At 35.6% G+C, this 12228-nt stretch overlaps 1 protein-coding gene across 1 annotated transcript in view; it reads left to right on the top strand.

Moving 5' to 3' along the window:
- The window catches only part of Alg13 (ALG13 UDP-N-acetylglucosaminyltransferase subunit), a 68752-nt gene that overhangs the window by 31972 nt on the left and 24552 nt on the right, over nt 1-12228 (top strand). The window contains 11 exon segments of the mRNA XM_074063342.1: nt 1480-1555; nt 2524-2632; nt 3893-3957; nt 4497-4597; nt 5578-5705; nt 6464-6701; nt 8064-8177; nt 8361-8517; nt 9137-9257; nt 11423-11455; nt 11557-11612. Of these exon segments, the coding sequence (XP_073919443.1) occupies nt 1480-1555; nt 2524-2632; nt 3893-3957; nt 4497-4597; nt 5578-5705; nt 6464-6701; nt 8064-8177; nt 8361-8517; nt 9137-9257; nt 11423-11455; nt 11557-11612 (1198 nt within the window).

Raw genomic sequence — 12228 nt, 5'->3', positions numbered from 1 at the left:
GTCCATTTTGTATATCTACAAGAGACTTTAGAACTATCTAGTTATATATGAATTATTCAGATTGCTTATTAGAAGGACAGATTCCCAGGCATACTGTCACAAATTTTTTTGAGGTCAGAGTGAGTCCAGGAGTCCCCTCCCTCTCTTCTCTCTCCCTCCTTTCCCTCCTCCCCCTCCCTCCTCCCTCTTCCTCCCCTTCTCCCTCCCTCTCATCCTCCCACTCATCTCTCCCTCCCCCTCTGTCCTCTCATTTTTTGACTTTTTTTTTCATTATTCAGTCTGGTAGGTAGGCTGTAGATCATGCTTTGAGAGAAAACCAGCACCACACAAATCATACAAACTGAGATTGTATGATTACTTGGCATACACATTCAGCAAGTGAGGGCTAAGGGAAGCTAGGAGCATTTGAGTCTCTGCCTTTCTTTAGTATGCACTAGAAGTGTAAATTGTGTGCCTCTGTGAAAGTAGCTATTATTAAATAGATCTAGTTGAAATCTTTGGGTTTTAATTAATAAAGTGAGTGTTATCTTTATTTCTTCCTGATTCTTAGTTTCATCTGGAAATTCAGATAGGTTTGGTGCCAGTCAGGTGTTACCTTGTGTTTTAGTCTTGCAGTTCTATTTTTTAACATTTAATGCATACAATTTTTTCCTTTTGGTAGAAGAGATTTTTTAATGCTTATTTGGGACCACACTGGGTGGCAATGATATATCAGGGTGAAAGTTGCTTCATTCTACACTGAGTACTTGCTTTAAGGTCTTCAGGTTTATGTGTATCAACTGCTGTGTAGCAATATTACCACGAACATGCCAGCTTAAAACAACACAATTTATGTTAAACTTATGTGGTTTAGGAATCTGGAAATGGCCTAGTTTGATATTCTGCTGAGGGTCACATAAGACTGTAATGAAGGTGTTGGCCAGGATTTAGTTCTTACTTGGTGCTTTGGTTCTCAGCAGCATTTAGTTCTTCCAGCTGTAGAGCTGATAGCTTCTGTTTTGTTGGCAGTTAGGAAAAAGTAACTACCTTCAGCTCTTTTACACACTAGCATGGTGAACATGGCTGCTTATTTCCTTACTGGTGGTAGGGGACAGAGAGAACAGAAAGATGTGTGCTCCATTCTTTTGTAGTGTACCCACATAAGTGATTAGAAGCAAACTGATTAGAACAAAGTGATTAGAGCAAACTCAAGTAGAGGGAAATCATGCAAGAATGTGAACACTAGGAATCAGGATCATAGAGACCATTTTAAGCATGTGTCCTTACAGGAGATATGCAATATAAGAGATAATATAATAAGTAAGCTTATTATACTACATGCTTAAAAAAGGAGCCATAATGCAGATGTTGGGGTCTAAACTTATTTGCCTCATTTTTTAGAACTGAGCTACATTATCACTAGGTGGTGATATAATTATTAGACATATGAAAAGTATTTGCACTTATATAAAGCTCTTTGCTCTAAATCTTTTCAATTAGGGCTGAAGAGTGTGGTGCCTACTGCAGTGTTGAAGATATACCAGAAGGCTGTAGTCAAGGAACTGAGGAATCAAAGGTTTGATAATTTCTAAGACAAGGAATTTTCATATTCTTGGCTTGTAACATCATAACGTAAAATAGTGAAGAGATGGTCAATTGTAGTTATATGGGGTATGGAGAGGAGTTGGTCGTGTTTTCCTTTGTGGAAGTCCTATCTGTCTGAAAATATAAGATGTATATGTCATTTTCTCTGAATTACTATTCTTATAAAATGTTAGATTTTTCAAAACAAATTCTGAACACTTGAGAAAATTCAGAAGCTTTTATTTTCAAGCTAAAGTAATAAGAACAACCCAATATTTAGTTTCTAAGTAGTCTGCTTAAGGTTGCTTTATTTTCATTAAAATACATAATGCCTATCCTCTTCTGAGAAATTAGGTGCTGATCCTGGTCTCTTAAAGTGGGAAAGTAGAAATGTTACCATCAGTGTAGGCCTAAAATCAAGTAAGCTTTAAGTTTGAGGCTAGCTAAATAGGGCAAATACTATAACAATCTCTGTGCATGCTTCAAGTGGTGGTAATTTTGGGACAATATTTAGTATGGTGAAATGCTAAGAAAGCAGAGGGGAAAAGATTCCTTTGAAAATTGTAACTGAATTTGACCAAAATTAACTTATCAACTATTTCTAGGTGATTTTAGAATGCAGGAACAGTTGTGCATAGCAAGGTAACACTTGTTGAGTATTTTTGAATTATTAATACTGATCTGTGTTGCATTGGTTGATATATGTCCTGAGTTGCTGACTGCTCTAGACAATATTTCTCTTCTGCCACCTGAAAGTTTTTAATTTCTTTGATTTTACTTCTCTAGTCTGATTTTAAAAATAGATGGAAAATTTTATTATGCTATTTCTTAATTTAATAAAGAAGTGAAGGGAGGCATGTGTACATAGTTTTAAGAAAAGAAGGAAGGAAAAAACCTGAATTCCTTCTTCCTCATAGTTCATAGTAAGGTGAGTTTGTAACATGACTATTTGTGTTTTAGTCTCCAGAAAATCTGTCAAAGATGCTCTTCCCATATAAGGTGCTCAAAGCCCTGGATCCAGAAATCTATCGTAACGTAGAATTTGATGTTTGGTTGGACAGCAGAAAAGGTAATGAAATATCCATAGGATCTTTTGAATCCTAAGAGATCCAGAATGATAATTTCATAAATTGTTTCTGAAATGTTTTCAACACATTAATGTAAAAAAAAAAAACAGCTTAATACTTCTAATTTTATTCCATATGTGATTTAAACTTGGAGGAAACAAATAGGTTTAGAAGTGGGAAGGGACGATTTACAGCCAGATGCTTATCTGGAACTTCAACTTTGCAATGACTATGTAGAAATAACCTGTAGATTACCTTAAGTGTACCGAATTTACTTACTTATTTAAATTTTATTAGCATATAATAGTTGTACAGGGGGGATTCATTGTTATCTTGTGCTTACAATATATCTTAGATTTACCCCCTCCATTGTTCTCCCTCTTCTCCTTCCTCTTCTTAGAATAATTGCAGCAGGTTTCATTCTTCTGTTTTCATACATGGATACAAAATAACATCCAACATATTCACCCTCATTCCCCCTTTCCTTGTGCCCACCACCTTCCCACTGACACTCACCCCCAGAAAAGACCTATTTTTCCTTCCTCCCTTTATTTTTTAAAGTATATGTTGATCATCCAAGGGGGTTTTGCCTTGGTACTTTTAGGCCTGCATATACCGTGCTTTAATCAAATTAATCCCCTCTCCCCTATTACTTATTCTCTATTGCCATGCTCCCCTAGGCTTCAACAGGTTGCAGTACAGTGTGTTACGTTATATTCATATATTGATGAGTTGTTTCAATATTTTTCATTCTCAATGTTTTTTTTACTTCTTCCACCTCCTGTAGTCCCCTCAGATAGACTCACTATACAATTTTGTTCTTTCTCTCGCCGTGTGTGTGTGTGTACATATATATATACATACATATATATATGATTGTATATGTATCTGTATACACATTAACTTGTAGGGTCTCTAGCTTACACATATGAGGGAAAACACGACCTTTGATTTTTTGAGCCTGGCTTACTTTGCTCAACATGAAGTTCTCAAGTTCCATCCATTTACCTGCAAACAATATAATTTCATTATTCTTTATGGCTAAATAACAATCATGTACATACACCATAACTTCTTAATCCATTCATCAGTTGTGGGACATCTGGGCTGTTTTTAAATCTTGGCTGTCATAAATCGTGTACAACAGCTCTTGAAAAGAATATACCTATTATTTGCTATCACTTAGGAATATGGTATAAGCTCATAGAAAAGATACTACAAGGAGATTCATTTGAGCTTTAGTCTTATTTTTCTTTTAATAGAACTTCAAAAATCGGATTACATGGAATATGCTGGGAGACAGTACTATTTGGGCGACAAGTGTCAGGTTAGTTTCTTCTTTAAAAAAAATCAGTAAGTTGTTTCTCTAAGATTGTGCTTTTAGTCATTAATATGAGTTGATCAAGCCAGGCATGGTGGTTCATGCCTGTAATCCCAGCACTTAGGAGACTAAGGCAGGAAGATCCATGAGTTTGAGGTCAGCCTAGACTACATAGGAAGTTTAAGGACAGCCTGAGCTATTAGTGAGACCCTGTCTCAAAATACCTCAGTGATAGAGCGCATGTTGGGTTTGATCCCCAATATGGCAAAAAGAAAGAGTTGGTCAAAACTTATTTACAAAATGCTAATTTTTTAATACTTGTGTTAAATTTTAATTGCAGTCTTTTGTGATAATTAGATGTAAGGCTCTTCCAGTTCATGCTTCCTCCATTGACTTTGACTGGTTGGTAGTGTCAATGTCAGTTACTTTAAAAATGTAGACATTGAACTCCATTTGGGGGAAAAGTAGCTTTTTTTTTTTTTGACAGAAGCCAGATGCATGAGTTGACAAGACCAGATGTATTACTATGTATACCTGTCTTTCAGGTTCGCTTGGAATTAGGTGGAAAATACTATAATGCTCACATTCAAGAAGTTGGAAATGAGAACAATTCAGTAACAGTTTTCATTGAAGAATTGGCAGAAAAGTAAGAATAATTTGTTAAATTACTAAAATCGTGGGCTCCTGGTATATTTTCATAGTATTAAGAATGCTTATCAGGATGCTAGTAAGAGAACCAGTTATTATATGTGCTACTGGCCTTGTTATTTTGAGTTATAAAAGCATCTGCTGAAGTATGAAATCTTAATATAGGTATAACTTACATATAAAAGTTTCCAAATCCTAGGCACCCCACTTATTAGAATTATATTAAGTACAACATAATTTTGATATAAAACTGTTCATAGTAATTAGAAAGGCAGATTGTTGAGTTTGTACTATAATCAAGATAAACTAGTTCAGTCCTATTCAGATTTTACCTGGAGGGCTTCTACAAACAGATTGAGTCCAATCCTCAGTTTCTGATTTTATTAAGTTTGGGGTAGGAAAAAGGAATTTGAATTTCTAGTAAGTTTCCAGGTGTTTATAATCCTGTTGGCCTACTTTAAGATACATTAAACTCAGCTGTGCTGGCCTAACAACCAAAAAGTCTCATAAGCTCAAAATAATAAAGTTCATTTCTAGCTCATTTAGCATGTCCATAGTGAGTCAGTGAAGGAGGACCCAGGCCAGTAGAGGCTCTATTTTGACATGCTCCCATGATCACAGGCAAGGAAAAAAATGAGAACATAGCAGACCAGTTGCTTGTACTTAAAACATCTCACATTTTACTGGCCAAAATAAGTGTCAGTAGGGTGGAGAAATCTCCTCCTCCTCCAAGGAAGAGCAGCAAGTCTTTATGACCTAATCACATTCTACCACAGTCTTTTTTTCTGGATATATGGTAAGAACTACAGATAGCTCTGAAAATGTATAAACTATTCTTAGGTTTTCTAACAAACCTAAACAGGGAGGCTTAAAGGAAATGTACCCGAATGAAAATGAAGCAGGAGGGATGGGTATGTATACTGAATGAGAGTTAAGTCTGTGTCACGGTGGCTTCATAGTGGTACTTTTAACTTTAAGGCATGTTGTTCCACTGGCTAACTTAAAACCAGTTACCCAAGTGACACCTGTTCCTTCCTGGAATACCGTAACAAATCGGAAAGGAAGAGGCTACCAGAAAATACCTGGAGGCTATGTTCCAGACATGGGTTTGTATGCTAAAGGTTTTTATTTTATTGTTTCCCTTTTTGTAACCCCTTTTATTTATCAACATTGTAGACTTTTAAGGTATATCATATGTCCTGCTATAGGATGGGGTTTCTCATAGTACATGTTACTAGTGTTTTGGGATGGCTAATGCTCTGTTGGTAGTGAGGGGGCTCTCCTGTGCATTGTAGGATGATCGCTGACTTCTACACACTAGATGCCAGTGATAACCCTCTGCCGATGCCAGTAATACCCTCTGCCTAATTGTGACAACCAAATTAGTCTCCAGATATTGTCAAATGTTCCCTGAAGAAAGAAGGGGCAAAATTTTTCATGATTGAAAAACTATTGTTCTTGAAAACATTGTGGGAATTTAAGTTGGTGTAGATTTAGGCTCTAAAACTTGAGGGAAACTGTTTTTCAAAGGACCAAGAAGACACATCATAAAAGCACCCAGAGATCGTAAACATAATTTCCTGGAGAATAGTATTATAGGTGACTGTGTTTTTAGGACCAAAGCTGCCTAAAGAGAGTGCTAAAATACCCAATGACATAGAAATTAGCTGCTGGTTTTGCTCTTTCAACTGGAAGATGTATTATATCCTTGAAAAACTCAAAAATCCCCTCCTTTTGTTTATTTGGTTTTTTCCCCAAGAAAAGCATCTGACAGTTTAAGGCAGTGTGGAGGTGGACTCTGGATCTTTTATTTTGGTTATGAAGCTTATATGCTATTTATTTATTTGCATGAAATCTATGTCAGAGATGAGCATGAAGCAACGGAAGAAAATGTTCAAAAAAGTTCGAGGGAAAGAAGTTTATATGACTATGGCTTACAGCAAGGGAGAAACCTTCCTCCCACCCAGGCTTCAGCATACTATGCGCTATGGGCATGATCCTCCAGTACAGTACTCACAGACAGCTGGCAATGTTATGTCCAATGAACATTTTCACCCTCAACATTCATCTCAGAGACAAGGCCGCGGGTATGGGATGCCAAGGTGAGACAGCTGATTTTCATGATATGTATGTCTCTGTTTAGATCTTAGAAATAATTCCTGGACAGAATTATACTAGAATTAAATAATTTAATACTTTAGACATCTTTTATATTTGTGCCAAAAGAGAGCTTAGAGTTGATGCATACTTTAATTCTTGTCAAATGAATTAATTATCAGATTTGCATTCTCAGCCTATGGAAATATGAAGCAGTTCAGGAGATGCTCAAAGATAAAATGCTACCAAAATGAGTGTCCTTGTGAACCAATTTGGGATATAATACGTGTATACATGGAAATGTCATAATGAAACTCCTGTATAACTATCTTAAACAAAAATGTCTTATTGAAAATGAAGGACAGGAAGGTAAAACAGGTCCTGTCTGGGGTTTGGTACCAGCGGGAGCGGGGAGGATATAAGGAATGTGTATAGGAGGGTGAATATGGTAGAAATATTATGTACTTATGTTGAAATTATTCTGAGAATGGAGGGAGGGAGATAACAGAGAATGATGGAGGGGGTGAATTCAAGATTTATTGTAAACACTTTTGTAAATGTCACAACGTACCCCCAGTACAACAGTAATATGAAAATTAAAAACAAAGTATATTCAAAGCATTAAAGAATGTCTTTGTGATGAAAAGTAGAAAGGGGAAATTCTTCATGATCAAAAAAGATTACTGACACATTAACATGCAAATCTATCTGGAGTTTAATAAGAGCCTAAAACTTTCTGTATGAAAAAATCGACTTCCTGTTTCTACCCTACTCCTGCCCTTCCAGATTTGCTCATCCTGTGGTTTTTCCCATTATAATACATAGAAATTCTAACCTAAATGTTCAGCCTTTATTTTCATATGTTACCAGGACATTAGTCTCTGTATGCTTTAATCCTACATAATTTTTTACTACAACTTTTCAAAATGTCACACTGAATCATAGTCATGGGCTGTATAACACCATTTCAGTCAAAGACAAGACAGCATATACAATGGTGGTCCCTTAAGATTGTATCAGAGCTGAAAAGTTCCTATCATAGCTTCCTAACATCATAGCACAGCACATTATTTGTGGTTGTGGTCATGCTGGTGTATATAAACCTACTGTACTACCAGTAATATAAAAAGTATAGCACATACAATTATATACAGTACAAAATATTTGATAATAAATGACTGTTACTGGGTGAAAAAAGTGTCCATGTGATATATGCTGCCATATCTATTAAGAATAGATAGGCCTAATACCAGTGCAGTTTTTTTCTAGTTGAATGTTTTCAGAAAGGTGTGTTACTTCTATTTAACTACAGAACTGACTCAAGAGTCAAAGTAAAGAGTTCTGTTTTCCTTTCCCTTTATTCTTAGGGATTCATCTCGCTTTATAAACAGGCACAACATACTGGGCCCTAAAGTTGGTTTTTACCCTGGCCCAAGTAAAAGGTGCTGCCAGAGCTATGATAACATCTCCTATAGATCTCGGTAAGTTTTTAAAGTGTTGAAAGTTAGAGAAAACTGGTTATGTCTGGTGTCATTGCTGAGGAATAGTATGGACTAATTTTTCAAAGTGCCAACTTTGAGATATTTGAACTGTTAACTTAGAAATTAGAAACAAGTTACTACCATATTTTAACTTCCCCCTTTTTATTTTCCAAACTACTGAAGTTCCTTTAGACGTAGTCAACGCCAGATGCATTGCATGAATAATGAATGCCAGTATGGCTTTGCCCCAGAAAATGGACAGATGCCCAGTGGCCTGGAAGAAACTATTACTTTTTATGAAGTTGAAGAAGGTGATGAAACTGCTTATCCAACTTTATCTGTAAGTACATCAAAGTTTCACTCAAAAAATGTTTACTTTTTTTAAAGAAAGGCAATGTGTATAATAAATTTTAAGCTTTTTTGTGGTGCTGGGGAAGCAAACTGAGGGCCTTGCATATACTAGGTAGGCCTCAACTAACTGTATCCTCAGCCCTAATTTTTAAGCTTTTTGTATTAGCAGTTGAATAAAGTCCTTCATGGAAAACATGAGCTTTCAAAATCTTAAGGCTCTTAAAGAGGACTGTTTTCCTTGAGACATGGTCTCACTTTGTAGCTCAAGCTATCCTCAAAATCATGATCCTCCTGCCTCAGCCTCCTGAGAGTTGGGATTTCTGGTACACACCACCACACCTGGTGAGAGATTTTTTTAAAACCTGTTCTTAGAGAAGGGAATATAGGTAAACAATGTTGTCTTGTATGTGGGCAAATATTTTCTGTTTTCTTGATGATTACTTCACATATTTTTATTCTAAGAGTCCAATTTAAAATATTTACTTAATACACTTATAAGAGCAGTTCATACTGTTAGGTGTAATTTAATTGATTTTCAAAACATGCTCTAGCCTTTTCTCTGACTATATCGGGAGAATTGCATGTGTATGTGTCTCTATTTGGTACAGAACCATGGAGGTCCCTCTACAACGGTTCCTGCTACTTCGGGATACTGCATTGCAAGACGGGGACATAGCTCAGGCAAACAGACTTTGAATTCAGAGGAGGGCAATGGCCAGAGAGACAGTGGTGAGTCAGTTAGTGTTAAATACTTGTAAAAGATGTTTCTTGTTGCCTTAGTACATCAGAATTATGAAGTAGACTAGAGGTTTGGTTTGCAGGGAGGGTCTCACTATATTCTGGCAGTGTATTTCAAATTAGCTTTAAGTTCTTTTCTCAGCTTTTCTGGGCTTTTTTAGGTGACCTGATATTTCTCAAAAGAACAGATTTCTATTTCAGTACACTACTATGTTGCTAAAACTTATTTTAAGTGCTTGGCATAGAGTGAATTTTGATTTGGTGAGACATCAGTATGAAAAATATTCCTTATTAGTAAGGCACTGTTCATAGTTGTCCTCACCATTTGTATATTTTAGGCTTATCATGTGACTAGTTCTTTATTTCACAGGAATGTTATGAAATAACTTCTTCACCCAAAGAATTTTATTTAATCTATACACATTACTACTTATAAAATCCTATGTTCTATCCATTCTAATAAGTAGTTATATTAATAATTTAATGCATTCATTACTATATTCTTTTAATATGGGATTCCTGTTTTATATTACAAAATCGAGGTACAAAGGTAAATTAAATGGCCAAGGCCATACTTTTGGTAAACAGCAGTGATAAAATTTTTGCCACAATTTTATTGAGATATAATTTACATATTGTGCAATTTACTCAGGCTATACAATTCAGTAGTTTTTGTGTAATTTAACTTGTATAATTATCGCCACAGTTAACATTAGGACAATTTTATCATTCCCAAAAGAAGCCCCAATACACATTAGCACCCATTTCCCATCTATCTCCTGCCCTCCTAACCCCAGCGCTTTGCAGTCTCCAATCTGTTTTTTGTCTATATGGGTCTGCCTGTTCTGAACATTCTATATAAACAGAGACGTAGTAGAGTCCTTTGAGATTGGCAGAGAAATATTTTAATAGGGATTTGTCTCGAAAACTGTACACACACACCCTGTAACAGTTATATTATTCCCCACCATAGAGTGTGTTTATTTTTACCATTTACTGTTAAATGATATGTGTCTACTAAAATAGTTCTTAAGGTGGTATGAGGCATTCTCAATGACTAGACTTTATTAATTCCTTATTTTCTTGTGATATTCTTTTTGCTACTTATATAGAAGAAAATGCAGTAGATATTTCTAGGAATTTAATTGGGACAAAAAAGCTAACACAAGAATGATTTGTGAAAACTCTGTACATTCATGTCCATACATGTGCTTAAGGATGCTTACTGTCTGATCTTTTATTTAGATTATCCTTTTGCCTTTTTTTTTTTTTTTAGTCTATATGGGTAGGTTCAGATACAGTGCTCACCTGTAGTGGCATATTTGAAAAAACCAAATCTTTATTCTCACCTTAAATCCTGCTCTCTGGAGGGGTTATCTGTTTGTGTGGTTGGTAAGTGATGAGTTTAAGAATCAAATCCAGTTTAGGTCTCTGGATTTTATTTGGTATAAAACTGATTGTAGATTGACTTTCTCTATTTCAATGGTATAATAATCTTAATGAAAGGTACTTCAGTCTGTGGAGCCATCCTTTGAGGAGAAACTGATTTTATATATGTTACATGAAACAGACTGAAAAACAGATGAGGTGTGATATATCCCTTATTGTCTTTCTAAGGAAACCAATGGGTCATACTCAGATTACTTTATAGTCACCATTAGAGTATTTACTATATGTTAAGCACCGTGCTCAGTTCTTTTCTATTAGCCTTCCTCAAACCCTGCATGAATCAAGGTACTGTTATCCTGTTTTATAGTGAAGAAATTGAAGCACAAAGGCTAAGTAAGTAGTCTAAAATAATGTCAGTCAGCATTCAAATCTAGGTGGTCCTAGCTCCAAAGCTCATATGATTAATTGCTACACTGTACTGTCCCCCTGGAAAAGTTGAACACAGCTGGATTTTTTCCACCTCCATCTGAACTCTGAAAGCACATGGAATTTTGAGAGGAACTATTTACTATTTATAGTTTATCTCTGGGTTCAGTATATTAATCTCTTGATTAATATTAAGGTCAAATAACTTTCAAGGATGTACATGTTTTAGTTTTGAGAATATACCCATGAACTTAAGAAAAAAAGTTCTTGCCATTTGGCTCTGCTGAGCTAAAAAGACCTATATGAACACACTTCTATAGTGATTGTCTTTTTTTTTCTAGGAGGATATCATGAAGAATATCTTTATCCTTCAGGTCAGTGAGATCTAGATGTAATCTGACATTTATCATTGTTTATAGAATTTCAAACAATAAAATAATGCTCATTTTCACTTTACTTTGGCTATATCCTCTAGAACCAGACTATGACACTTCAGGGGTATATAGCACAACTGCATCTACGGCAAACTTGGTAGGTACTTAACAGTAACACACTGTTGGCTCCTATTATGTATTAGGTCACTGTTCTAAGAATTATACGCATAAATTTATTTAAGTCAGAACAACCCTAATGAGGCAATTACTATTGTTCCCATTGTGTAGTTGAAATTGAAATGCTGAGATTAAGTAACTCATCCGAGATCATGCCCCTTTCGTAAAATTTATCTATTTATAGATATCCCTAATATCAGTTGGTATGAGAGAATATTCTAACACTGGCAGTAATAATCTTTTAGAGGATTTTTATTAAGATTTTTGGTTCTGTCAGAATGAGCCATAACTCTCACTTAATGTAACAAAATTTATCGGTTATGCCATATGCCCAGTGGAAGCCTATAGGAGAGCTTACTTAGGAACTCAGTCTTCTGGAAGCTCTGTCCATGGTTGCCAAGGTAGAAAATAAAAGGTGGTAAATGGTACACTGACTCTTTAGCTTCCACTGGAGATGACACATATCACTTTCTTTTCCATTTCATTGGCCAGAGCAGGTTCCATCAAAGAACCTAACTTTTCTGTGCTGGGAAGACAAAAACTTAGAAATATTTTGGCAACATTAAAACTTCAACATTCAACTTAATCTCCCCACC

The sequence above is a fragment of the Castor canadensis genome, chromosome X (genome assembly GCF_047511655.1).
Source record: "Castor canadensis chromosome X, mCasCan1.hap1v2, whole genome shotgun sequence".
NCBI lineage: Eukaryota > Metazoa > Chordata > Mammalia > Rodentia > Castoridae > Castor > Castor canadensis.
Note: the sequence above shows the minus strand (reverse complement) of the source record. Positions and strands in the feature narration are given on the sequence as shown.